The following is a 27,890-nucleotide window of genomic DNA, read 5'->3' as shown; positions in this document are numbered from 1 at the left end:
TGCAGCTGGACCGGCTTCAGGCTACAGTATACTCCTCAGACACACTGGGTCCTGTCCCCCCCCAAAAAAAAAAATTACACAGGAATGTCTGTTTACTATCAGCGTTCCGAAGCAGAGAACCCCAAAAAATGCTGTGCTTAATGAGTCCTGTCACACAAGGTTAGAGGTCACAACCTGAGGGTCACACAGGTCAGGGATGTAAAGAAAGAGGTGGTTTGTATAGACAGGATATTACAAGATAAATACTCAAATATTGCATTTTCATCTGTTTGAAGTGAACAAGAGAACCTAAAATGTGACAAAAATACACCTAGAAACCGAAATCTGGGTGAATATTGTTTTAAGACGGGAAGTGGAGGTTAGATTCGACAATCAAAACTGCATAATTTAGCAGTGGCGTACCATTACCCTTGGCGTATAACTATATAAAAAAAATCCTTATATCCATTTTGATCAAGCTCTCCCACTCTTTAAAAGCTCCCCATAATGAGTTACGGGTGACTTGACATTCCCATGGCTTAAAAAACCCTAAGCCTGGTTCTACAGTCATGCACGTAACAGATAGAGAAACAGAAACATCCAGAAACATTTAATGAGATCTCCTTCTTCAGTTACATGTGATAGTGGGGTTACATATGACAATGCTGAAACATCCTCTGCATTAAATGCCAGTCAACACTTGGCCCATGGATAAGAGTGAGTGAAGAGCTTTCCTCCAAAACATTTAGCACACAGCTCATATGATTTTCCATGACATGGTTGCCTTGGCGTTGACCTCCAGGCAGGTCCGGATGAGACAAGGAAGCGGTTCCTTTCTGTGAAGGAAGCAGGAAGCCATTGACGGTGTATTGGGAAAGACCCTGGAAAGAAGCAGCTAATGACTGCTATACATGATGATCAGAGGAACACAAACATTGCTTCCCTCATAGTCAAATAAAAGTTAAGGTATGTCAGCAAAGCCCCCTAAAATAAGGAGACTTTGTCCGTTTTCTTTTATTAAAACTCTTGTCTGTCCCTCTTGGACACAGGCGCTCCATCATTAGCATAACCAGGCTTACAGAGCTCAGACAGCTTACAGTCCAGCATTTAGACTGGTGGTGGGTGGCGACGACGCCCGTAGCAATACATGTTTTCTCAACCCCACCTTTCAAAATTGTTATAATGATTAAAACGTCAACCTCCAGTCTCTTTTTTACTTAAAACCAGTCATTATTTCTCTATATTTAGGTACAGTCCTGAAGGTGCAGCCAGTCAGCACTGTGGGGTGGGTTTCTATTGAAGCAGGTTAGCAGGAAGGGAGCTGTAGTGCTGCTCCAGCCAGGTCATGGTGCAGAGCAGAGATCTCACTCTTTTGGCATCAAACATCTTCACTTCTTTCATTCCACCTCTGTCTGCATTGTCCTCCGTATTGTCATGTGGGTCTGCGTCCATTATAGCAAGGCTGCATACTGTACTTATTCGCTGAGCTCGACCTCTGAACAGAATTGCGGAGAAAGTATGAGTTCTCCATTGAAAAGTCTGAACAATGGCTAAAATCTCAATACAGCAGTAAATTCAGTGTCAGCGACCAATCTTTACCTTTTTTATTCGCCTCATCATCAGCTAAGCTTGAGGAGCTGAAAGGAAACATGCATGTTAATGGAATATGTCCATGGAGAAATGTACTGCTCAAACATGGTTGACTAAAAGTATCCTCAGTTAGGTGCATTGCTAGAATATCAAACAAACAGGGTTGGGGCATCCCTGTTCATACAGTGGGTCCTCATTTAAAAGTTGGATCATACTGCAGCACAGCTCGCAGAACGCTGCGGTATGGTACAGCATGTTACAGCGCACGTGTCATAGTATTTTACTGTCAGACTTTATTGCCGTTAATGCTCGTTGAAACCACCAGAGGGCATCTCTGAGGGCGTCTTCATGAAGCTTGTCGGTGCTTGCTTACTTTCTCAAATAATCCTACAGGAGGTCCGTGCAGGCCAGACGTTTTGATTGCTATACCCCATCTTAAAAAGCATAGCAAGTTCATTCATTTTGTTGACATGAAGCAACCATAGCCTCAACTACTACAGCACAGAGAAACATCTTAAAACATGCTTTTCTGTTCTTTTAAAATAAATTGACTTAGTATCATGTTTTTTTTATGACCTTCCTAAAAATATGAATGGATTTCTTTGTGATTGGGTATATTCAATTGATTTGGACTTCTTTCAATAGTGCAGTAATATCTAACAATTCACAACAGTACACACAACCTAAAAGTAAAAGAATGGAATTAAGGAATATATAAATATTAGGATGAGAAATGTCGGCGTGGCATAGACTAAATACAGTAGAATAGAATACAGTATAAACATATGAATTGAGTAAAGCAAAAGTACGTAAACATTATTAAAGTGACTAGTGTTCCATTATTAAAGTGGCCAGTGATTTCATGTCTATGTATATAGGGCAGCAGCCTCTAAGGTGCAGGGTTACGTAACTGGGTGGAAGCTACCTAGTGATGGCTGTTACTGCTGCTCTTTAATTATTTGTTTTTCTTATCTCTTACTTATTTTTAGTTTTTTGGTATTTATTTTTAAAGGTATTTTCTTAAAACTGCATTGTTGGTTAAGGGCTTGTAAGTAAGCATTTCACTGTTCACCTGTACTATCTTCGCCTTCTGGATGATAGCGGGGTGAACAGGCAGTGGCTCATGGGGTTGTTGTCCTTGATGAGCTACTAAAGGACACCAATAAGAAGAGACTTTCTTGGGCCAAGTAACACAAGCAATGGACATTAGACCGGTGGAAATCTGTCCTTTGGTCTGATGTGCCCAAATGAGAGATTTTTGGTTCCAACCGCCATGTCTTTGTGAGACGCAGAGTAGGTGAATGGATGATCTACGTGTTTGTGGTTCCCTCCGTGAAGCATAGAGGAGGTGGTGTGATGGTGCTTTGCTGGTGACACTGTCTGTGATTTATTTAGAATTCAAGGCACACTTGACCAGCATGGCAACCACAGCATTCTGCAGCAATACGCCATCCCATCTGGTTTGCGCTTAGTGGAACTATCATTTGTTTTTCAACAGGACAATGACCAAACAACTCCAGGCTGTGTAAGGGCTATTTGACCAAGAAGGAGAGTGATACTGTGGTGCATCAGAGGACCTGGCTTCCACAATCACCCGACCTCAACCCAATTGAGATGATTTGGGATGGGTTGGACCGCAGAGTGAAGGAAAAGCGGCCAATAATTGCTCAGCATATGTGGGAACTCCAAGACTGTTGGAAAAGTATTCCAGGTGAAGCTGGTTGAGGGAATGCCAAGAATGTTCATAGCTGTCAAAGCAAATGGTGGCTACTTTGAAGAAACTAAAATATAAAATATATTTTGATTTGTTAAACACTTTTTGGTTACTACATGATTCTATATGTGTTATTTCATAGTTTTGATGTCTTCACTATTAATCTACAATGTAGAAAATAGTAAAAATAAAGAAAAACCCTAGAATGAGTAGGTGTGTCCAAACTTTTGACTGGTACTGTACATCTCGCCGACATCTGCCCGATACATCAGGCTGATGTAGTATGGAGAGTGTTTGAACATTGGCATGAAGTCGCCAAGACATTGGCATTAGATCGCATTTTCCCTTCAGCCGCTGTTTGGATGATGCATGTCAAAGTGGCTAAATTATACTGCCAATAATTTATTAAAAAAACAATGATATAAAAAAAAATGTTTACACCTTATACCTAAGAACAAATTCTTATTTACAATGACGGCCTAGGAACAGTTGGCAGAACGACAGATTTTTACCTTGTCAGCTCGGGGATTCGATCTAGCAACCTTTCGGTTACTGGCCCAATGCTCTAACCACTAGTCTACCTGCCGCCCCAGACATGACTTATAGTAGTGATTGCATACATTTTTGTACTTTCTTTCTTCATACTTATCCCTCATGGGAATCGAACCCTCAATCCTGGCGTTGCAAGCGCCATGCTCTACTAACTGAGCTACATGGGACTAAACTAGATAGACTATTAGTGATTTTTCTTGTGGGTAAAATGAAGAGTGATGATTCAAGTTAATTTCAAGTTTATTAGACTATTGCTATACCATCAAGTTCTTAAAAGAACTCCAGCACAGAGAAGAGAAAGGAGCCTTGAATAAATAAACAATAAATCAACCGCAACATGTCGGCTAAAGCAACCGAATTCAGGAATTAATTCAACCGTTTTTAATCTTGACTGTACTAAAAAGACTTTAAAAACCTTTTTTGTTAGAACAGACTATACGGGATTGATTATAAATTTGTTTGTGAATGATTATTGTATTTGTTGTGTTTACACTGAAATTGTCAGAAAAAAATAAAAATGAAATCACACATAATGTAATAAGCACGCAGAGCTTGCTCCTCCTACCCTGCTTCTTGATCTCCTTCTTCATGTCATTATCATTACTAGGCAAACATCCATTAATACATTTCAAGTCTATAAAAATAGAAATCAACTTGGCAAGAGTCTATTGTCTCGCTAATAGCTCATCATAGGTGTATGGCATCTTTTGTATTCAAATGTATCGAATGAATGCATTAATTACAGTCATTTACAATTCTCAGTCTGGAAACGTGTGGAAACGTTGTTCACAACCTGCTACACTTGTGAAAAACAAAACGCCTCCAGCTCACATTGTAAAGTGGTGGGTGAAGCTCTGATAGCCTGTCGCCTGCACTTGAATGGTGAATGGGAGGCGCACTTTAATTACCAGTTGACAAATACAATTATGCTAATTATTCTATAGACCGATGAGCATGACGGTCAAATGTACTTACACCCAGAAATTAGAGCCAGAAATTGGGAGATTTTTGTAGGGTGATTTATGTGGATTATAATAAATTGACAAATGCAACAACCCCTACAAATATGTCATTGTATCTGGATGGCCAGATACAAATTAGTTGCGATCACCAATTAGCTATGATGAGGGTTTTGGCTGGCTATTGTCCAGTTTAAATGGCTCATCAACGCGTGACCTGAGACCAATGCCCATCACTTCTGTAAGCCAAGAACTCAAAAAATAAAAACGCAGCATCTAGTGGTAGAAATATACTGAATTAGACGTTTTATTGTTTTCACCGTTTCAAAATGCACATGTTTATTAGGCTACTGTGCAATGTGACAAAAACCAACAGGATAATGAGATGTTTACTGTAGCCTAGATATACTGTATGCCTAATTCCTTAGATAAGGTAGAACAGGCCATGTCCAGACTTTCTCAGCGATCTCAAGTACTCATTAACTCTGTCTTTTATGCTTTTTCGGGTTGCATCAGTCATGGACAGAAACTTCTGAAACACAGTATTCATGATGAACACTCGGAGGTTCACTGGTAAGCCACATTTGCCTCAGGATCCATCCCAGTTGGTATTCTGTGTCCACTCGTGGTGAGCAGTTCTGGTGTCAGAAGAGGAATGGAAATGTCGGGGTGAACAGACGACCTGACGAAGCCTCCACCATTGTTGCCTCTGCTTGTCGGAGGTGGAGTTCCAGAGCTCACAGGTGTGCCTGGCGTGGATCGTGACTCCATCTCGTCCCTCGCCCTCTTCAACGCGTCATTCTCCGCCTGACTCTCCGCCAATGCCGCATGACTCTCCATATCGCCCGTATCTCTGGAACGGGTAGCACCATAGAAAGAAGCTGGCTATGTCCATTCCATCTGTTCTCCATGAAAAAATTCTGAGATAAACATAATTTCTTTAATGGTAAGTGTGACTCCATGTTACAACAGGCCATAAGTATACAGCAGACCTCCCACTGTCCTCACTTTGATTATGCTATAGCACATACTGTAGCTATGATGATTGAGCGATCTCTCTCAAATGCAGACAATGACTCAAAACACACTGCCGCCTGGGTTTGCATTGCAAACGAGGGTATAATCTGGGTCAAGACGCCAGCAGAGTAAGTAGACCTAAAACACTTTTTTCACAGCACATTACTCAACACTAGTGAGACTCACCTCGCCTATGGTAGGCCTACAGTATATATAAAAATAAATATGATAATGTAGGTCTCCCGATTTAAATCTGATCAAAACTTGATTGGCATCAACTGAAAACAATCTGTAACTCTGCCAAGCCTACAAGCAAAGATGAACCAGTGAAGGGCATCAAGACGTATTGGCTTGAGAAACTGACGATACAACAACACAACAAATACATGAATCATCTCAGCAAGGTTTTACCCATGGTTGTGGAGCTGGGGGGGGAAGTGGAACTAAAATGTAGTTGAAACAAACATCTGAGTCTTTATCATAATTTTATTAAATGAAAACAAAGATGTTGATGAACAAATATTGTATATGGATATGCATCTTTCTTTTGGAAATGTATAAATCATTGCCTATTATAAGGTTGATTTGATTATTATGTGGGTTATAATAAATGTACATATTTGTAGGGTGTTGATGCATTTTTCGTTAGGGCAAATCAGGTCTGTGATATTGATACATTTATAACTTTAGTCTTGTATCAGGTGAAGTGTCCTCACATTTGGTCTGATAATTGCCCCCTAATCTCCAAAGGTCTCTCTCTCAATTTCTATTTCAATATACAGTACCAGTCAAAAGTTTGAACAACTACTCATTCAAGGGTTTTTCTTTCTTTTTTACCAGCTTCACGAGGAATGCTTTTCCAACAGTCTTGAAGGAGTTCCAACATATGTTGAGCAATTGTTGGTTGCTTTTCCTTCACTCTGTGGTCCAACTCATCCCAAACCATCTCAATTGGGTTGAGGTCTTACAGTACAGAGCACTTCCACTCCATGCTCCACCAGATGGTAACATTCTTACAGTACAGAGCACTTCCACGCCATGCTCCACCAGATGGTAACATTCTTACAGTACAGAGCACTTCCACGCCATGCTCCACCAGATGGTAACATTCTTACAGTACAGAGCACTTCCACTCCATGCTCCACCAGATGGTAACATTCCGGTAACATTCCACAAGTAAAAGTAATAAATACAACTAATCAATTAAATAGCTCAGGCCTTGAAAATATGTGAAACCTTTTTTTGTGTTGTATTTTATCTGTGCCTAGTAGCCGAGGCTATATGACTGCGCCGTCAACTTGTTTATTTAGCAGACGTCACTAGGTGCTTATAGTCAGTCAACACACACAGTATACTTGACGACTATCATGGAATATAACTGAATATTTTTATTTTAACTTAGAATAAAAACCTTAGTGTAACAGTTGAAGTAATATGCTACAGTCCAGTTATAGATTCCCTTGATGAAGTGTCTTTTTTTGGGTGCGCATGCAGGACAGAGGAAGAGCAATTCTTACACTATTGTTCTAAATTCAATCACCCTCTTCTTCTTCATCCTCATCATTCAGTTCATTCAAATACAATTGCGAAGTCGTGCACAATTACCAGTTTCTATTTGGTTTATCTCGCCTGTTATATAAAATATTTTACCGGTTTTCTCCCCAATTTCATGGTATCCAATTGGTAGTTACTGTCTTGTCTCATCGCTGCAACTCCCATACGGACTCGGGAGAGGTGAAGGTCGAGAGCCGTGCGTCCTCCGAAACACAACCCAACCACGCAATGGCCACTTAACCGGGGCGCCTGGCCTGCCACAGAAGTCGCTAGTGCGCGATGGGACAAGTACATCCCTGGCGGCCAAACGCTCCCCTAAACCGGACGATGCTGGGCCAATTGAGCGCCGCCCCATCGGTTTCCCGGTCGCGGCCGGCTGTGACGGAGCCTGATCTGCGCCATATTGCCCATTCATTGACAGCATTCACTCAGGTAGAGACACATTAGCGCGTTGGGACCAACATTTTACAATGTACCCAAAAGCATAATCAGCGCTCTAACACCGCCTTGCGGTGGTCTGGAGCATATGAATCAGTGACGCAGGGTAACATACAAATCATCTCAATGTCCTGCGGCATAATCTCAAAACTTTGAATTGAGGAACCACTGTAGGTGTTAGGGGCATTAGGATTGTAGGGTGGGGTGACCCATAGAATCAATCTATGTGATGACCTCTAACCTGGTGAGCTGTGGGGCTGTGTCACTACTGGGGGCGACAGGTAGCCCAGCCGAGCCCTCACTGGAGCCCCCAACAGGCGTGGTCCTCTTGGCCCAGGCGTTCTCCTTGGGGGGCGGGGCAAGCACCACCTTCAGGGGCTGCCCGTCCTGTCTGGGAGGGGGCAGGGTCACAGGGGAGGGCTCCTCTTCACGACCACTGTCCACCGAGCGCTCGCTCTCCCTGCGCTTGGAGGCTGGCAATGGGACAGGAAGAAGAAAATAGGACTTTATTGTCCAACGTCCACAAATGTCCAACAGGAAATGTGTATTCTATTATTTTAGACCAACCCTCCCAAAGTCAGCTGAAATCACAACATTACCCTCCAAAGACGTCTCAGCGACTACAGTACTGATCTAATGGCTGACTGCATTACCCATCATAGCCAGTCAAATTCTCACCTCTGCCAGACTGGCTGCCTGGTTGGGAAGACTCGCTGCCAGTTCGAGAGCGTTCTGCAGGTTGGTCCTCACTGCGCCAGCTGGGGTGCCTGAGGGATGACCAGGATCAATGAGTCAAGGGTAACATGCTATACATGAAGTTTGTTCTTTACTCCATTTCCTCATGTTAGCCTATGCTCTTCTGCCCTTCGTCACATACCTCTCTCTGGGCTTGCGGTCTGGGATCCTGTCCTCTAGCTGTCGCTGCAGTTTCTCCTGTTCCCTCTTCAGCCTCTCCTCGACCTCTCTCTCCTTGGCGGCCGTGTCCACTGGCTTGGCCCCGCCGAAGATGGAGGCAGCCCTGCCTGAGGGGGCAAACGGGGTGTTGCTCTGCTCCACCTCTTTGGGTACGCTACGGGGCTTCAGGATCAATTTGGGCCTCTCGACAGCAACTAAGAATGGCCAAAAAGTACACCCTGATACAGTGCAGGTTTCACTGTGCCGGTGCACATGAAGAATGAGATCATGTATTTTAATATTAAACTTTCTCACCTCTGTCATCCCGGCTTTCCTCCCGTCTCTCATATCGATCGCTACCACGGTCACCATACCGATCCCCACTAACCCGGTAGTCATCCCGTCGGTAGCTATCCGGCCGGTAGCTATCCTGCCGGTAGCTATCCTGTCCTCCCTCATCGCGCCTGTAACCAGTGCCAAATGCCCTGCGGCCACCACCACCGCCACCAAAACCACCTGAGGGAAGCGGCAGAAATACTATATTAGTAAGCCTTCTCACTAAAATGCTGAATGTGTATAGGTGTACTGGTGTAAGACCAGGCATTCCAACTGACCTCCTCTGTCATCTCTGCGATCCCGGTCATCATAGCGATCCCTGAACCTGTCCTGGCCCCCTCCGTAGCGATCATCTCCTCTGGGCCTGTCTGACTCGTAGCGGTCCCGTGACCCTGGAGCAAACGGCAGACAGAGAGGGGGCGGAGGGGTTTAGGGGGTCCATCTACCCCACATAGAGGACATGTGGTTTCTGACCTATACTGTACTCACGGTCTCCAAAGGCGTCATCTCTCCGAGGCGGCCCGTCGTCACTCTCTCCTCCACTGGGCCGAGGAGCCCTCCAGTCATCACAGTCTGTCTTGTCTGGGCCAAAGTCTCCCCCTCGGTCCCTGTCCCGGCCACCCATGGAGTGATTATCCCTCCCTGAGAGAGAGAGACACAGATGAGTCACAAAGGAAGTGGAGACAAACTCTTCTGATGCTTAATCAAGTTCATCTGAACTGCGCAAGTGTGTGTGTAGAATGCACAGCTGCAAAAATGTGTATGGTAGTACTGTAGCTTCAAGATAAGATACACACCTTTGTCATTAGACTGGTCTGCAATGTCCACACGGATTCTTCTATTTCCCAAGTTCTGCATGGGGAAAGAGTAAACATTAAAGGTCCAATGCAGCTGTTTTATCTCAATATCAAATCCTTTCTTGGTAACAAGTACCTTACTGTGATTGTTCTATTTTTTGACCATCTTAATTGAAAACAAAAATAGCTTAGCAAAGAGCATAAAAAAAGTATATATATTTATTTCCTACACGACAAAAGTACACATACAAACGATAGCATCACACCTGCCCAGACCCCCCCGCTCACACCCCCATCTCAACGCCCGCATCACTCTCCGACACATGGCCTCAAACTGCACCATTTTGTTTCTCTCCATCGCCCGCACACTTTCAACATTCCGATAAAGCATTTCACCTTGTCATTGTGTTAATGATGGTTGATTGGTTGATTTCCAGTTAAGTATACGTTTTTTCAAGATGATTGATGAGAAAAGTATCGTCCAACCCATCAGGTATCTCACTGCACCCCAAATGGACTGTTTGCGGATAAAAATCAGTGCGTGATGACGTAGTGCGCACAAAAATTACTTTTTGGTTACATTTTCATGTACCGAATAAAAATCACTGTGTCCATCGCATTTTCCACTCTACCAATAGTTTGTCACAAAAACGGTTGAGTTAAATAGCAAATGCCTGCTTTGGTCTTGGTACGTGCGCTCTAGCAAACAGACGTAGTGTGGTTAGGCTGTGCAGGTAGTCTAGTCTACATGATGAGATAATTATGGATAAGAGCGAGAATATTTTTTTGTTGTCAAACAGCAGTCAAGCATCGATCATCCTGTCACTAGAAGAAGACCCTCGATATTTATTGGAAAGGAGCATCAAGCTCATCACCATGCACTTTCACCACCGTGTGCAGTTCATCATAAATGTATTAATCTGTAGCCTAAAACTCCATGCTTTCCCGATGAATCGTAGTGGGAGGACCACAAAACATGTCATTGCATGACTCATCGATGTGATGGTTATTATACTGAACAAAAATATAAAACGCAACATGTAAAGTGTTGGTCCCGTGTTTCATGAGCAGAAAAGATCAAATGTTCCATCTGCACAAAAAACACGTCTCTCAAATTTGGTTTACAAATTTGTTTGCATCCCTGTTAGTGAGCATTTCTCCTTTGCCAAGACAATCCATCCACCTGACAGGTGTGGCATATCAAGAAGCTGATTAAACAGCATGATCATTATACAGGTGCTGGGAACAATAAAAGGCCACTCTCAAATGTGCAGTTGTGTCATACAACACAATGCGACAGATGTCTCAAGTTGAGGGAGCGTGCAATTGGCATGCTGACTGCAGGAGCGTCCTTCAGAGCTGGCAATGCGTCCAACTGGCCTCACAACTGCCGATCACGTGCAACCACGCCAGCCCAGGACTTCCACATCCGGCTTCTTCACCTGCGGGATTGTCTGAGACTAGCCACCTGGACAGCCGATGAAACTGTGGATTTGCACAATCCAATAATTTCTGCACAAACTGTCAGAAGATTTTTCAGTGAAGCTCATCTGCGTGCTCGTTGTCCTCACCAGGGTCTTGACTTGACTGCAGTTTGGCATCGTAACCGACTTCTGTGGGCAAATGCTCACTTTCGATGGCCACTGGCACGCTGGAGAAGTGGAGTATTTCTGTCTGTAATAAAGACCTTTTGTGAGGAAAAACTGGCTCCCCAGTGGGTGGGCCTGGCTCCCAAATGCCTGCGCCCCTGCCAAGTTGTGAAATCTATAGGTTAGGGCCCAATTAATTTATTTCAATTGACTGATTTCCTTTTACAAACTAACGCAGTAAAATCATTGAAAATGTTGCATGTTGCATTTATATTCTTCGTTCAGTATATATCAATATTTGCCCATAAAAGCTATCCACCGACATTTCTCGCTTAATTCATTTTACAGACACGCAAATATGCCTCCTTGTCTAGCATACTTTATCGCCATTTGGAAAGTTTATCAACAAATATTCTGTTTCCATCAGGCCTGTAGTGAAATGTTTTATCCAACATGTACTTACAGGCATAAAAAGGTTACTTTTACACTTAACACATGACTTTGCCATTGTGCTATAAAACTTGTGTCACTTGTATAATCAATTCTATACATTAGTTTATAATGGATTAAGCGTACATTTTCGATAACTGTAATTTAGTTAATTATGTTTCAACATTCCTTCCATCTTGGGACAATGTCAGTTATTTTTTAAGATTGCAAAGAGCAATTTCTCAAGCAAGAATTTTGCTAGGACTGTCTTGGAGTGGTCTAAGGGGGAGGAGAAAATTGAAAACTAGCTGTTATTGGCAGAGGTTTGGAACTCCATTGGCCTATTAACTCATTTACAGCTTGGTGACGTCACCAGGCAGGACAAAACTCCATCCCACCGAAACAGGCCGACATTTCAGGCATTCTCAAACAGCTCTTACAGTAGAAAGGCATTATCATAATTTTCACAATATTATTCCAACCTCAGTGTGGAAATATATATAAAACACAGGAAAAAAAATATGTTTTTTGAATACACTGGGCCTTTAAAAAAACAAATGGATGCCATCTAGTGGCTAAACCTATTGAATGGTGTTTTCACTGACTTTTTCCCTTGTAGCTCACTTTGTAAAATTGACTCACCTCTTCGTTTAGACTCAAGGCCCTCAGGAGGGATTCCACATCATCAAACTCAGCATAGCCAAAACCCTTCAGCCTCTCTGGGTTACTGGGCTCTCTAGGAAGACGCACTGCACTGATCTACACAGAGAGAGACAAAGACAGGGTTCAAACACAGATATGTCTGGGTTTGGATGAACAAATACTAGCAGCAACTTGACAAATACTTTATAAAAGGGGTATTCAAATCTTACCCTACGGGGTCCAGACTACTTCTGGTTTTCTGTTCTATCTGATCATTAATTACCACCTGGTGTCCCTGGTCTAAATCAGTCCCTGACTCTAGGGAAATAATGAAAAAGAGCAGTGGAACTGGTTTCGAGTTCCAGACTTGAATTTGAGGGCTTTATAATGTAATAATATAAAACAATATGCCATTTAGCAGATTATTTTGTCCAAAGCGAATTACAGTCACGCGTGTATACATTTTACATACGGTTTCATGTTTTTACATTCGTAGTGCACTTACCCCCACACCCCTGAAGAAGTCCTTAATTGAGTCCTCAGTGACGTCATAGGGCAAGTTGCCCAGGAAGGCGGTGTAAGGGGGACCACGGGGGATACGGGAGCGGTCAACGTTTGGCTCCCGGGCTGAACGGGGTGCTGTGGGCAGGATGGAGCGGTCGATGGCCGGGGCCCTGTACATATCCTCCTCTGTATGCCAGGAGGTGGACACTGGATGAAGGAGAAGGGAGAGAATTGAGAGATTGGCGGTTAAAGGGTCAATCTATTTTTGGGATTTTAAGTATGTGGACATACTCGCATTCCAAAATCATGTGCATTAATACGGAGTTGGTCCCCACTTTGCTTCTATAACGGCCTCCACTCTTCTGGGAAGGCTTTCCACTAGATGTTGGAACATTGCTGCAGGGACCTTCTCCAGCCACAAAAGCAGGTCGGGCACCGATGTTGGGCGATTAGGCCTGGCTCGCAGTCGGCGTTCCAATTCATCTCAAAGGTTTTTCGATGGAGTTGAGGTAAGGGCGCTGTGCAGGCCAGTCAACTTCTTCCACACCAATCTCGACAAACAATTTCTGTATAGACCTCGCTTTGTGCACGGGGGCATTGTCATGCTGAAACAGGAAAGGGTCTTCCCCAAACTGTTGCCACAAAGTTGGAAGCACAGAATCGTCTACAATGTCATTGTATGTTGTAGAGTTAAGATTTCCTTTCACTGGAACTAAGGGGCCTAGGCCGAACCATGAAAAACAGCCCCAGACAAATATTCCTCCTCCACCAAACTTTACAGTTGGCACTACGCATTCGGGCAGGTAGTGTTCTCCTGGCATCAGCCAAATCCAGATTCGTCATTTGAACTACCAGATGGTGAAGCGTAATTCATAACTCCAGAGAACCTGTTAAGCACTGTTCTTTCACCTTTATTTAACCAGGAAAAGCCCATTGAGACCCAGAGACTCTTTTTCAAGGGAGACTTGGCTAAGGCAGCAGCAACAATCAATACATACAATTAAAACATGATCCAGCCTAAAAAAAAAAGCATTTACACTCCTCTGTAACAGAGTCTCCCATCAATATTTTCAAATCATTCAGGGGCACTAACATATCTAGATGAAGCATGGATTGTAGACTATTCCATGCCTCTGGTGCACAAGAAGAGAAGGCAGTCTTGCCTAATACTGTATATATCCTGGGGACTTTAAGTAGCAACCACCTAGCAGACCGGGTATGGTATCTGCTGGTGGTGAAGGAGACCAGACTACAGAGGTAAAGAGGGAGTTTACCCAAAAGGGTTTTGTAGATGAACACCTACAAATGTAGCTTCCTGCACATATAAAGTGAGGTGCAACCTATCATTTGGTACAAGGTGCAATGGTGGGTGAGTGACTTGGCATTTGTAATAAAGCACAAGGATGCATGATAAACAGAGTCCAGTCTCTGTAAAATGGAGGAGGCTGCATACATATACAACAAGTTACCATAATCAATTACAGAGAGAAAAGAGGCATGAACAAGCTTCTTTCTAGCCATAAGTGGGAAGCAAGCCTCATTACAAAAATAAAAACTCAATTTCAATTTAAGCTTCGCTACAAGATCATTCATATGAACTTTAAAAGGACAACTTGTCATCCAACTATATACCTAGGTATTTGTAGGATGACACTTTTTCAATGGATAAGCCACCAGATGTGACAATGCTAACCTTCTCTGGCTGAGTGCGAGCTCTGGTAAAGGTCATGAATTTGTTTTTTTTGTACATTCAAGACCAGTTTGAGACCATAAAGGGAGGCCTGCAGTGGCTGAAAAGCAGTCTGGGAGCTCTTCAACAGCCTGAACCAGAGAAGGAGCACATGAATATATGACTGTATCATCCGCATATAGATGTAACTTCGCTGGTTGCATCACATTTCCCAAATCATTAATCAAATTGAGAACACAGGAGCTAAAGCGAAACCCTGAGGCACACCTCTATTCATCTCAAGAAAGCTAGACTTTTGATTGTCAGTATATACACATTGAGTTCGGTCTCTTCACTGAGACCAATGTTACTGAGTCTAGCTACCAACAATTCATGGTCAACTGAATCAAATGCCTTTGATAAATCAACAAACAGAGCAGCACAATGTTGCTTTTTATCAACTGCATTTATGATGTCATTTGCCACTGCCATGGCTGCAGCTGTGGTTCTGTGTCCCGATCTAAAGCCAGACTGAACCCTGCTCAGTATGTTATTTTCAATTAAAACGTTGTTTTTTAAACTGAGTTCACAAGGGATTCATAGACTTTGGCCAGGATAGGGAGTTTGGAAATAGGACGATAGTTATTAGCCTCTGAGGGATCTCCAGCCTTTAGCAGCGGGAGGACATAAACTGATTTACAAATGCTGGGTATGGAATTAGTCAAGAGACTCAAGTTGAAAATGTGAGCCACAGGTTCAGTAATAATACCAGCTGCTATCTTTAAGAGGTAGGGGATCCAGGTTGTTTGGACCTGCAGACTTTTTAGTGTCTATTGCCTTTAATGCTTTATAGACCTCAGCATAAGAAACAGGCTCAAAGTTAAAATGGTTCACGAGGGCCTATATCATAGTTTACTGTAACGGAGCTTACATTAGAGGCCTGGGACCCACCATTATCAAAAACAGAACCAGCAGATATGAAGTGCTTGTTAAAAACCCCTACACTATCGGCTTTATCCTTCACTTCATTAGAATCCATAATTAAATGGTCAGGAAGGCCAGAGGATACATTAGAACCTGGCACTGATTTGATTAGCTTCCAGAACTTGGTAGGGTTGTTTAGGTTCTCTGTGACAGCATTTAAATAGAAATCTGATTTGGACTTCCTGATCAATCCTGTGCATTTATTTCTTAGTGGACTGAAGGAGGCCCAGTCAACAGGAGCATATGTATGTCTAGCTTGAGCCCAAGAGATATTTCTCTTTCTAATTCATTCTGCTAACTTATCTGAAAACCACTGATTCTACATTTCTTCACAGGGGCGTGCTTATCACTCTGTCAATATTATGGTACAGATCATGTAAGAACGCTTGCTCATCAAACGGTCTAAAATGTCTTGTAAAATATAACGGGGTTTGGCTTTGGTCATTTTTGTATTTCTAACACTAGCAATTGCACAGTGATCACTGACGCCGTTACAGAATATCCCAGTCGATGTGTATTTGTGAGGGGTATTCGTGAGAAGAATGTCCAATAGCGTTGATTTGTTAGGTGCTCTGGGACTCGGTCTTGTAGGCGCATTGATTAATTGAGCGAGATTCAGAAAGTCACAGTTCTTTAAAAGAGTCCGATACAGATGTAATCATGTCCCAGTTCAAATCTCCTAAAAGAATGAATTCAGAGTCATTTAGCTTGTGTAGGACATCAGAGAGTTACTTGCATCTCCCGAAGCCGAGGGCGGTCTGTAGCAGCCGACTACAGTGATGTGGGAGTCCTTGTATACGTTGACTTTAACCTAAAGAAATTCAAAATGTTTGGGTTTGGTAATCGAGAGAATTTCAAGTAGTAAACTTGGATTTCACATAAATTGCAACCCGTCCTCCTTTACTCATCCAATCCTTTCTAAAAACTGTATCATCAATAGAAATCGAGTTATTTCTTTAGCCAAGTTTCTGATAAAAACCATTATGTCTGCATTTGTCATATTGGCACATATTCTAATCATATCTATTTTTGGAAATAGACTTCTGACAACATGCAAGAGGCCAAAACCTGCTCTGATTTTAAAATCCTAAGGAGTCAAAGGAGATTGCATTGTATCTACCGGCCCAGGGGTTGGTCCCACATTACCAGACATCAACAATAAAAGCATAACACTATATCTCAGTTGCCCAGTGCGTGAGGACTTGGCGAGCCAGCACCATTGTCAATAAAACGAGCTGAGTCTTTCGACATAAAAAAAGGTAATTCAAGAGATTGAGATTTTGGAAGTATGCCATCAAGTGAAGGCTCACCTGCGTTAGAGAGTGGTACAAATACAATTGCAGAGAGAGAACCTGGTGGTATTGACATGATGGTCTCGTCAGAGTGTTTGCAAATTGTAGGGCATAAGGCGAAGATAAATCACTCACCCATTGATCATTCATCCTATTTAATCCAGGATGTCATTGAGTAAAGAGCAAGTACAGTAACAGATACATAATGCCGTTTTTTATATCTCTTTCAGCACAGGTGTGCAACAACCAGTAGACGTTGTGTAGAACGACGTAGATTTTCCCATGGCGCATCAGGTTTTACAATCTGGCAACCACTTCTCCTATCCTAGCCTTCAGTGTGCACCTGCGCTCGCGTAGCAGGCCTAGCATGCAGACAGACGCTCCTGACTCGGCAGGCTCCAACTCCAAAAAGGTGTGGGCTACAGTTTACGAGCGGCCCGAGGCAGAAAAAAAGCCTTCTCAAAGTACATTTCGTCAAAAAGACACATCAAAAGTGTTTGCTTCTGTAAACAGGATCAGGGTCATTAATACATAAAAACTCTTAAAACTCTGATCTCAAGGATCAGACATACAAACGGACAGACTGATTGGCTGCCATGACGGTGAGCTTTACACCACTCAAGCCGACACTTGGCATTGTGCATGGTGCGGCTGCTCGGCCACGGAAACCCATTTCATGAAGCTCCTGAAGAACAGTTCTTATGCTGGCGTTGCTTCCAGAGGCAGTTTGGAACTCGTTAGTGAGTGTTGCAACCGAGGACAGATTATTTTTTTGTGCTATGCACTTCAGCATTAGGCGGTCTAGTTCTGTGAGCTTGTGTGGCAGCTCCTAGACGTAGCTCCTATACGCTTCCACTTCACAAAAACAGCACTTGCAGTTGACCGGGACAGCTCTAGCAGGGCAGAAATTTTATAAGCTGACTGTTGGAAAGGTAGAATCCTATGACGGTGCCACGTTAAAAGTCACTGAGCTCTTCAGTATGGGCCATTCTGCTGCCAATGTTTGTCTATGGCAATTGCATGGCAGTGTGCTAGATTTTATACACCGGTCAGCAACAGGTGTGGCTGAAATAGCCAAATCCACTCATTTGAAGGGGTGTCCACATATATACCCATTGATTCTTAATTAAGAATATAATGTATAAATGCCTCATGAGCTTAGTTCAACTATCATACCCAACCAGAACCCCAAATATACGTTTGTTTTACTCCATTGTAAACACTGTCTAGACTCAAAGATAGTGGTGGGGGGGACGATAGTTACATTTAGGAATATTATTTTTGACGATATATCATATCGTTTTGACAATATCGCAATATAATTTTTGCACTAGTTAGCTGTACCTGTACCAAAACATCCTGACTGTTTGCATCACTGCCTGGTATGGCAACTGCTCGACCTCCGACCGCAAGGCACTACAGAGGGTAGTGCGTACGACCCAGTACATCAAGCTTCCTGCCATCCAGGACCTCTATACCAGGCGGTGCCAGTGGAAGGCCCTGAAAATTGTCAAAAACTCCTGCCACCCTAGTCATAGACTGTTCTCTGTTACCGCACGGCACGAGGTACCGGAGCGCCAAGTCTAGGTCCAAAAGGCTTCTTAACAGCTTCTACCCCCAAGCCATAAGACTGCTGAACAGCTAATCAAAGGACTACCCAGACTATTTGCATTGCTAAGTACAGACAAGGGTTGGGTTCTAAAAAAAATATCCAAAACTTTGTACATCCCACGGAGCACCACTAAATCCATTATATGGAAAGAATAAGGCACCAAAACAAACCTGCCAAGAGAGGACCACCCACCAAAACTCACAGACCAGGCAAGGAGGGCATTAATCAGAGAGGCAACAAAGAGACCAAAGATGACCCTGAAGGAGCTGCAAAGCTCCACAGCAGAGATTGGAGTATCTGTCCATAGGACCACTTTAAGCCGTACACTCCACAGAGCTGGGCTTTACGGAAGAGTGGCCAGAAAAAAGCCATTGCTGAAAGAAAAAAATAAGCAAACATGTTTGGTGTTCGCCAAAAGGCATGTGACTCCCCAAACATATGGAAGAAGGTACTCTGGTCAGATGAGACAAAAATGTAGCTTTTTGGCCATCAAGGAAAACGCTATGTCTGGCGCAAACCCAACACCTCTCATCAACCTGAGAACACCATCCCCACAGTGAAGCATGATGGTGGCAGCATCATGTTGTGGGGATGTTTTTCATTGGCAGGGACTGGGAAACTGGTCAGAATTGAAGGAATGATGGATGGCGCTAAATACAGGGAAATTCTTGAGGGAAACCTGTTTCAGTCTTCCAGAGATTTGAGACTGGGACGGAGGTTCACCTTCCAGCAGGACAATGACCCTAAGCATAGTGCTAAAACAACACTTGTGGTCTAAGGAGAACCATTTAAATGCATTGGAATGGCCTAGTCAAAGCCCAGACCTCAATCCAATTGAGAATCTGTGGTATGACTTAAAGATTGCTGTACACCAGCGGAACCCATCCAACTTGAAGGACCTGGAACAATTTTGCCTTGAAGAATGGGCAAAAATCCCAGTGGCTAGATGTGCCAAGCTTATAGAGACATACCCCAAGAGACTTGCAGCATCTTCAAAGTGGTAGGCATGTTGTGTAAATCAAATGATACAAACCCTCCAAAAATCAATTTTAATTCCAGATTGTAAGGCAACAAAATAGGAAAAATGCCAAGGGGGGTGAATACTTTCGCAAGCCACTGTAGAATACCAAAGGTCTGCAAGGCTGTAATTGCTGTAAATGGATGATTCTTCGACAAAAACAAAGTTTGAAGGACACAATTATTATTTCAATTTAGAAAATCATTATTTATGACCTTGTCATCTTCTTGACTATATTTCCTATCATTTTGCAACTCATTTCATGTATGTTTTCATGGAAAACAAAGACATTTATAAGAGACCCCAAACCTTTGAACGGTAGTGTACATATTACCTCAATTAACCGGTGCCCCTGTTCATTGACTCTGTACTGGTACCCCCTATATATAGCCTCGCTATTGTTATTTTACTGCTGCTATTTTTTACTTAACACTTATTTTTCTTAAAACTGCATTTTTGGTTAAGGGCTTGTAAGTAAGCATTTCACTGTTGTATTCGGCGCATGTGACATAAAATTTGATTTGATCTATAATTTTGATCTCATGGATGATGAGAGTCCTTGCATCCATAGATGTCTATGAATTTAAGACTGGTTACATTTATCCAGCCCCATCCCTTAGCTATTTCACAAAACAGTGGCAGGGTGTCTCTTTTCTTGTTTGAACTGCAAACTGCCTCTAAGGTCACGCTGGCTAGGTACTGTATGTACGGATCCTAACAATAAGATGTGTCAGCGGCTGTTGACACGTTGACTATGAATACCAAGCACAGGTGCACTGACACCAGAGGTGAATATCACAAAACAGGATTGGGCCTAAATGAATTACAGTAGCCAACATTATCCTGGTTGAATAAACACTCAACATATAGGCCTAAATAGGAGAAAATATCTATGGCGATTGTTTATTTTTCTGAAGTATCTCACCCTCTGTTTCCAGGTCATCTGTCTCGTCTGCCCAGCTGCTAGTGGGCTTGGTGGGAGCGTAACTTGTGGGAGCATTGCCCCCCTTGTCATCAGCAAGGAAGTCAGTCAGAGATAGGGTCTTCACCTTCTTATTCCCCTTCTTCTTAGCTGCTGTGAGTAGAGGAAAACATTTACCATCATAGTCAAACAGCTCTCTGACAAGACTGACTGTGATGGGAAAACTGTATTACTGCTACCAGAGTGCCTGCTTCATAGCCTAACAGACCAATATAGACCTAGTGCATCATATAGTGGCATACACACTCCTCCTGGTTCAATTGCCTGATTCATACCAAAGGGCCGACCCAAAACCTTACTGTGCTGGCTTGGATATTTTCTTTTCACAGTCACACTGTTCTTTCCAACATGATTCCAGCAACAATGGTGGCTGCGTAACCAAGCCAGCTCGGCTTGCTTTTGGGCCTATAGTGTGAATCAGGCAAACGTGTTTGGGGATGTTGCACTGGGTCGATGATGGTCCCTTAGCAGTGAAGGAAAAATTATAAACCTGCAAGACTAACATTTCCCTGATTTTTAAGGGTCATTCCAAGCCGGCCATATGGTTCACAGTCAGACCATGTCAGTGCTGTGTGGATGTTCCCTTTACAGACTTGCAGAGAGCTCACAATGGCATGAAATGATGCCATGACGCACAAGGGTCCCTATTTGATTTACCATACCGACATCCCCTTCCCCTCCTCCATCAGATGTTGACACACCCCACAAAACATAAATACCTCACCCTGGTCTACTGTGCATGCCCCAGATACTGTCAACGTAGGCTAGCCAGCTGTCAACTCTCTTGTTTACATTAACTACATGACCAAAAGTATGTGTACACCTACTCGTTGAACATCTCATTCCAAAATCATGGGCATTAACATGGCGTTGATCCCCCCCCCCCCCTGCTGCTATAACAGCCTCCACTCTTCTGGGAAGGTTTTCCACTAGATGTTGGAACATTGCTGCGGGGACTTGCTTCCATTCAGCCACAAGAGCATCAGTGATGTCGGGTACCGATGTCGGGCGATTAGGCCTGGCTCGCAGTTGGCGTTCTAATTCATCCCAAAGGTGTTCAGTGGGGTTGAGGTCAGGGCTCTGTGCAGGCCAGTCAACTTCTTCCACACTGACCTCGACAAACGATTTCTGTATGGACCTCGCTTTGTGCACAGGGGCATGCTGAAACAGGAAAGGGCCTTCCCCAAACTGTTGCCACAAAGTTGGAAGCACAGAATCGTCTACAATGTCATTGTATGCTGTAGCGTTAATATTTAACATCACTGGAACTAAGGGGCCTAACCCAAATCATGAAAAACAGCACAAGACCATTATTCCTCCTCCACCAAACTTTACAGTTGGCACTATGCATTCGGGCAGGTAGTGTTCTCTGCCAGATGGTGCAGCATGATTTATCACTCCAGAGAACGCGTTTCCACTGCTCCAGAGTCCTATGGCGACGAGCTTTACGCCACTCCAGCCGATGCTTGGCATTGCGCATGGTGATTTTGGCCATCGAAACCCATTTCATGAAACTCCCGAAGAACAGTTCTTGTTCTGACGTTGCTTTCAGAGGCAGTTTGAAACTCGGTTGTGAGTGTTGCAACCAAGGACAGACAATTTTTTTTGCGCTACATGCTTCAGCACTCGGCGGTCCCGTTCTGTGAGCTTCTGTGGCCTACCACTTTGCGGTTGAGCCATTGTTGCTCCTAGACGTTTCCCCTTCACAATAACTGCACTTACAGTTGACCAGCGCAGCTCTAGTGTGGCAGAAATTTGACAAACTGACTTTTTGGAAAGGTGACATCCTATGACAGTGCTATGTTTTAAGTCACTGAGCTCTCCAGTAAGGCCATTCTACTACCGATGTTTGTCTATGGAGAATGCATGGCTGTGAGCTCGATTTTATACACTTGTCAGCAACGGGTGTGCCTAAAATAGCCGAATCCACTAATTTGAAGGTGTGTCCGCATACTTCGGTATATATAGTGTAGATGTCAAGCGTCTACAGGTAACTACCTCTAAAACCCAGCAGATAACTCACTGTCGGCACAGTATGCAACTATCGTAGTCCCAAACAAACAATATCTATGAAGACGCATGGTCATTCCTGTGGTCAATGACCAGATCCTCTTCCTGGGGGGGGGGAAAAAAACTGTAAGTGCGATGTTTACTCGGTCCCATGCCCACTCCCACCCTGCAGCGTCGATCGTGATACAGCCCTGACACAGAGCACGCAATTCTGAAACACCCAGAGAAAGTATGTATTTCAAAAGGTGAGTCCATCCCTTTCTAAAATGTTTAGTCGATGCTACTCAATGCATATCTCCATGCTTGCCACACCCGGCCCATGCAGAATTTAGCTAACATAATCCTCACCTAACGCCGCCATGTTGGAGATCGACAGCCTGCCCTGGATCCTGGAGACGTGGGCACGCAAGTTTCCGCGTGCATGTTTCGCAACGTGTCCAGCTACAGGGCTGCATTGCAATGGTGTCGGTCACTCTATCACCACTGGGGGGCGGTGTAAGCCTAGTTAACGGAATTTGAAGCGAGGTTCTCAAAAGTAATTCATGAGAATGGGATCTATTGTCCAATTTAACATTTTGTACGCATGTTCACTGTGTTAATTCCATTGCATGATGACACCAATATGATGGTCGCTTAGGGCCCCTGGCCAAAAAGTTATAATACTTTTTTACAAATATCTGTTTTAGGAACTCAGTGGGGTCTCAGCATACTGTTGAAAGTTAGAATAGTAGAATACACAAGGTGCAGTTTAAAAATGTGCTTGTGCATCAGCAGTTTCTCTTGTTATGTCAGTCACTGACAGTCACTCAATTAGCCATGTCAGCTAACAATTACGATTGGTAAGTTAGTCTAGCCAGCGATCTAAACTTCTAGTAATCATGGCTGAATACCGACCAGGCACACAGGGCATGTGCCCAGGGTAGGGATGTGACAAGTGGAACATTTTTCTTAACGATTAAACAGCATAAAATGCATAAATCCCACGTGAATTCACAATGCAGCTGCTGCCATCAACGGTTTGGTCTCACAGTGCTTCCCTTTCAGATGGTTAAGCATTGCACCTGTATTACCATTACTGTACTTAACTTCCACCTCACAAAGTTTGCGTTTCCTTCTCAATGAACTTCTCAAAGTATTGCCATACAGGACTTCGCTGCTGTCGCTTGCCTTTCTCTGACATTAGTTTTTTCTGTTAACAACGATGACGTAGTGGTGAAGTCGACTCCAAAATAATTGATTCCTCAAATCCTTGCAATTCGCCGCCCGATGTCAACGCCCATTTCTGAGTGTCAAGATTAGACTCCTAAGATTCAGTATTTTTGGAACGGAGGAGACTGATTAGTTGCTGTACTTAGGAGAACACAAACACTCATCTTTCATAGCGAGCTAGTGAGGGACGGAGAGGGGAGGGGCACAGTATCGGCAGGTCGGCCACCAGGCAGACAGTCAGAATCGTCCACTAGGCCTATCTATCAGCAATCAAAAGCTGTATCTCGCAATTTCTTGGCTTGCAATGTCTTGCAACTTCAGTAAAGCGGGGCCTATCATCACAGCGTGGTAGCCAAGGCACCTAAACAGCGGACAAGTTGAACCTTGCACTTCAACACTCGTAGTTGTTGCGGAGATTGACCCACTATGCTGTTTGCTTTCTGCATCTACGTCATATCGCTGAGTTTACTTTTAAATGACACAACTTCCCCCTGGCCTTTATAGCCTATCATCTAGTTAGGCTATAAAACATATTATGTTTTGTGATAAATGTTTTTGTTAAAGGATCCCAATTTCGTTTCAACGTTTTCTCTGCCCCGTGGCAAACTTAGTAGAATTGTATGAACTTTGTTTCAAAATTGCAAAACTTCTCTATTCCCCATAGCAACATGTGTAGAATTACAGGAAATTAACTTTAACATAAAACATTTTCTCTCTGCCGCCAAGATGGGGGGGGGCTCACAAAAGGCTATAGGGCCGGCCCTGTTGGGTGGGTGACAACGGGTGTAGAGTATCACACAAGCCAGTTGTTAGGGCCAAGGGGCGGTCCTAACTCCCTCCCTCATTTCCTTGGTCACCGCAACCAAGGCCTGAAATACTTAGTAACTCCAAAACACTTCAATCAGTGTTTTGAAAACAGTGGCTCCCACATGCATTCCACACAGTAGCCTTTAGACTTTGGAGTACAATGAAACTCTGATACGACTTTGTAATGAAAGAACTGGAAGACCAAGGTTATCTAATTTTGTTTGACTTAACATGCTAGTTTGACATATGGCCATTAGGTTGTGCTGGACAAATATCTCATGATGTACTTTCTTTCTGTCAAGTGAAAAGATACAGCTGTTGTAGTAGAAGACAGAATGAGGAAAGCTCATTTTTAACCCTCACTTGTAAAACTGCATTATTGTCGTCTTTATGTATGTTTATCGATATTTGTTTGTCCAATGCCAAAGTATTTTAAACATGTGTACAGTATATCAAATGTACTGTATTTGTTTTTGCCTTGATCCTCATTACTGTGGAGAACATTGGTGAACGTCAGAGTTTCTGCTCAATGACAAGACAGGAAATCCTGGTCTGATTGTGGGTGTCTATGTGAGTGTTACTTATTAAATCATAAGTCAATGTAACGTTGTTGAGGTATTTTTGGGGCTGATTTAGTTTGACTGCACAACTTCCCCCTGGTTTGACTGTATGTTGCTAAGCTAGAAGCTGCTGGTTTATGACAGAGTGGGAAACCAGTGAGTCGAGCTCATGCTCTCCCTTCTATCACAGGGTCCTTGTTCCAGCACAGGGACATGGCTGCCAGACAATTAGTGGTTGATTGAGCTAAGCTAGTGGAGCATTGCTTCTTTGCTCTGTGTTGCCTGCTCCTTTAGACAGTTTTTCTGGTGCTGACCTGTCTTCCTGGAAATAATTTCAATATGGTGTGTGTGTGTGTGTGTGTGTGTGTGTGTGTGTGTGTGTGTGAGAGAGAGAGATCGGGGGGAGGAGGGGGTAATTGATGACAGATCTGTTTTTGTATACTACCAGCAGTATACTGTATATACACAACATGTGGGTACCATTTCTAAAGAATAGGCTAGATGGGATGATAGACAAATATTTCAGAAGATTTTTCATTGGAAAATCATTTTTGGATTTAGATTCTTGTCAGTGCAAGTGGGTTCTTGTCCTTTTGTTTTTGGATTGTTCTCTTGTTCCACTGAAAAGCAACAGACAGCACCTGCCAATTGACTACTGTAAGTACTTTATTTGCATGTTTCAACAGCATCTCATTATGATTAGTCATACTCTATCAATGTGTTGCCTGTGTGTACAGACAGATACAGAACCATGGACAATATAACACTTCTCAAACTATTAATAATAACAAATTGGACTTGTTCAAGGACATTGAGTGCAGAGTTCCATAGATTTGGTAGTATAACAGATGTCTCATTTCACTCTCACCTCCACCATCAGTTTGATCTAAAATCCTCCAGATAGATGTGTATTCCGCGCAGTTCCGACTCCCTTTAGCAATGACATTACATTCTGATATTTATTACGTTCCATGGGTTCTGCTGATTGTGGATTCACAGTGCAACACCACCAGCTCTGTTGTTATAGGTCTCACCTTATCAGTTTCCAGATGTTATTTTAATATTAAGCCATATCAGGAATATCAATATTTTTAGCAAGGAGCCTGTACTATTTGTAAAGGAGGCTGTGTTTCACACTAAATGTGTAATTGGCATGTACTAGCCAAAACTAATGAATTCCACTAAAAGCTTAACAAGTCATAATTGTGCATCCAGTCAGGATGCCAAGATGATCTCCCTCGGGAACAGCGTGGCCAGGTTCACTCAAGATTCTTCAGTGGTTATTGACAGGATCATTTATTAGATGTTTTTGCACAGAAAGCAGAAGGAATGTGGCTCAAGTTCATTACATAATCAAAAGATTGACTTGAACACTGTGTCTTTAGAAAGAACCACACTGACCATGCTGGATTTGCTGGACTTAGTTAAGTGCTTTTAGAGGTTTGGAAGAGCACACAATTGTTTATTGTACTTTTTAATTGAGAGAAGTCAAGTAAACACAATTTATCCTTATGACATTTCAAGCTGTGTTTGTGCTGTCTTGAGAAAATATGCAATCGCAGATGTCAGAGTGACCTGTAAAAAGACATTGGATAGGCCAGAAAATGAGCTAAAACCTGGGGGAGGTCGGTAAAGCCATAACTGCAGCGGCCGTGCAGCTGTACTGAATTGGACTCTGCTATTTGCACTAACATCACTGCTCGAGCACCACAAAAGGCAGGTCTGTCAACATTGCAAAAGGTGTGCAGACGAACCGCATGATTGAGTAAAGATCTGTTCTCTCACACTCCTTGCTTTGCAAACAAGTGTTGAGTAAAAGCCTGGTAATTGAGTTTAATGTGATTTTACAGAGCTAAGTGGGATGTATGCTGTGGATCACGCTCCATCTGAAACTGTTCAAGCGTGTGCAGCAGTGGCAGTTAATCACAATATTTAAGCTCCGTTTTAATGACACCCTCCCTTCTCCCACTGTCACTCTTGGCAGGCAAACTAGTCTCCTGAGGTTTTACAGATGCCTGGCTCACGGAAATCTTAACTCTCCTCGTCCTCACTGATGAGCACCGATGAGGGGAGACAGAGGAATCCAGGTTGGGAATCTAAGATACAGGACTCCATTTACTGTCCTGGGTTTGTTTTTGTCGCTCACATGTGATTGATACTGACTATCTCGAACTCTCCCAAGAGAAGTGGCTGTCATTCCCCCATTCGCTGCTACTGTAGCAACATAGGCTACAGCACAGGAGGGTCTTTGAGCAAAGTATTATTACATTGAACAGTACTTGAAGTCTTAAGATTACCGGTAGGAGCCATCCATATGATGAAGTATTGTTTTTGTAGAGAGAGTGAGAGAGGGTTGTTGGCTGATATCCTCACCAATACCATGTGAGGGACTAGTGATCTGGGTCCATTCAAAACAGCAGCCAGTTTTCATTATTTTGTTGTTAGCAGTTTTGTCAGCTTTGGTAGTTTGAGTCAATTCTCTTAATTATCTGAATCCTTGAGAATTCATCCCAGTCTGTGTTGATGGGCACAGAGCCAACGCTTTAAGAAATTCAATGCTCAGCTCAAGGTAGCTAGTATTTCTCGGTGTGTCTGCTTGGCCTGTCTGGGCCTTGATGATGAATGTGTTATCTCAGCAGTAATGTCTACAGTCAGGAGATAATATGTGCCTGTTGTGCCAGATGCATAGCATGCTTCAAAATGTAGGGCCCACTTAAGGTCATAATATCACCCTTGTGGTATATTTATGCATC

At 43.2% G+C, this 27,890-nt stretch overlaps 1 protein-coding gene across 5 annotated transcripts; it reads right to left on the bottom strand.

The window, feature by feature from the left end:
- Positions 1-574: 574 nt before the first annotated feature.
- Positions 575-24,179, bottom strand: LOC106566970 (eukaryotic translation initiation factor 4B). 5 transcript variants are annotated; one of them, XM_014135679.2, is made up of 14 exons: positions 22,910-24,172; positions 22,575-22,666; positions 20,495-20,644; positions 12,996-13,201; positions 12,491-12,607; positions 9,831-9,885; positions 9,523-9,675; positions 9,312-9,425; positions 9,013-9,213; positions 8,681-8,912; positions 8,482-8,570; positions 8,045-8,276; positions 1,579-1,616; positions 575-1,474 (listed from the first exon to the last, which is right to left on the bottom strand). In XM_014135679.2, exons 1-14 carry the CDS (start codon positions 23,014-23,016, stop codon positions 1,455-1,457), a joined length of 1,806 nt encoding a protein of 601 aa, XP_013991154.1. In that variant the 5' UTR covers positions 23,017-24,172; the 3' UTR covers positions 575-1,454. The 5 variants fall into 5 exon arrangements, with proteins under 5 accessions (XP_013991154.1, XP_013991148.1, XP_013991149.1 ...); XM_014135673.2 differs by lacking the exons at positions 575-1,474; positions 1,579-1,616 and adding an exon at positions 5,084-5,647 and having other exon boundaries at positions 22,910-24,179; XM_014135674.2 differs by lacking the exons at positions 575-1,474; positions 1,579-1,616 and adding an exon at positions 5,084-5,714 and having other exon boundaries at positions 22,910-24,176.
- Positions 24,180-27,890: the final 3,711 nt, after the last annotated feature.

This window comes from Salmo salar, chromosome ssa13, assembly GCF_905237065.1.
Source record: "Salmo salar chromosome ssa13, Ssal_v3.1, whole genome shotgun sequence".
Lineage (NCBI taxonomy): Eukaryota > Metazoa > Chordata > Actinopteri > Salmoniformes > Salmonidae > Salmo > Salmo salar.
The sequence above is the reverse complement of the archived record's forward strand: the minus strand, read 5'-3'. Positions and strand labels throughout refer to the sequence as shown.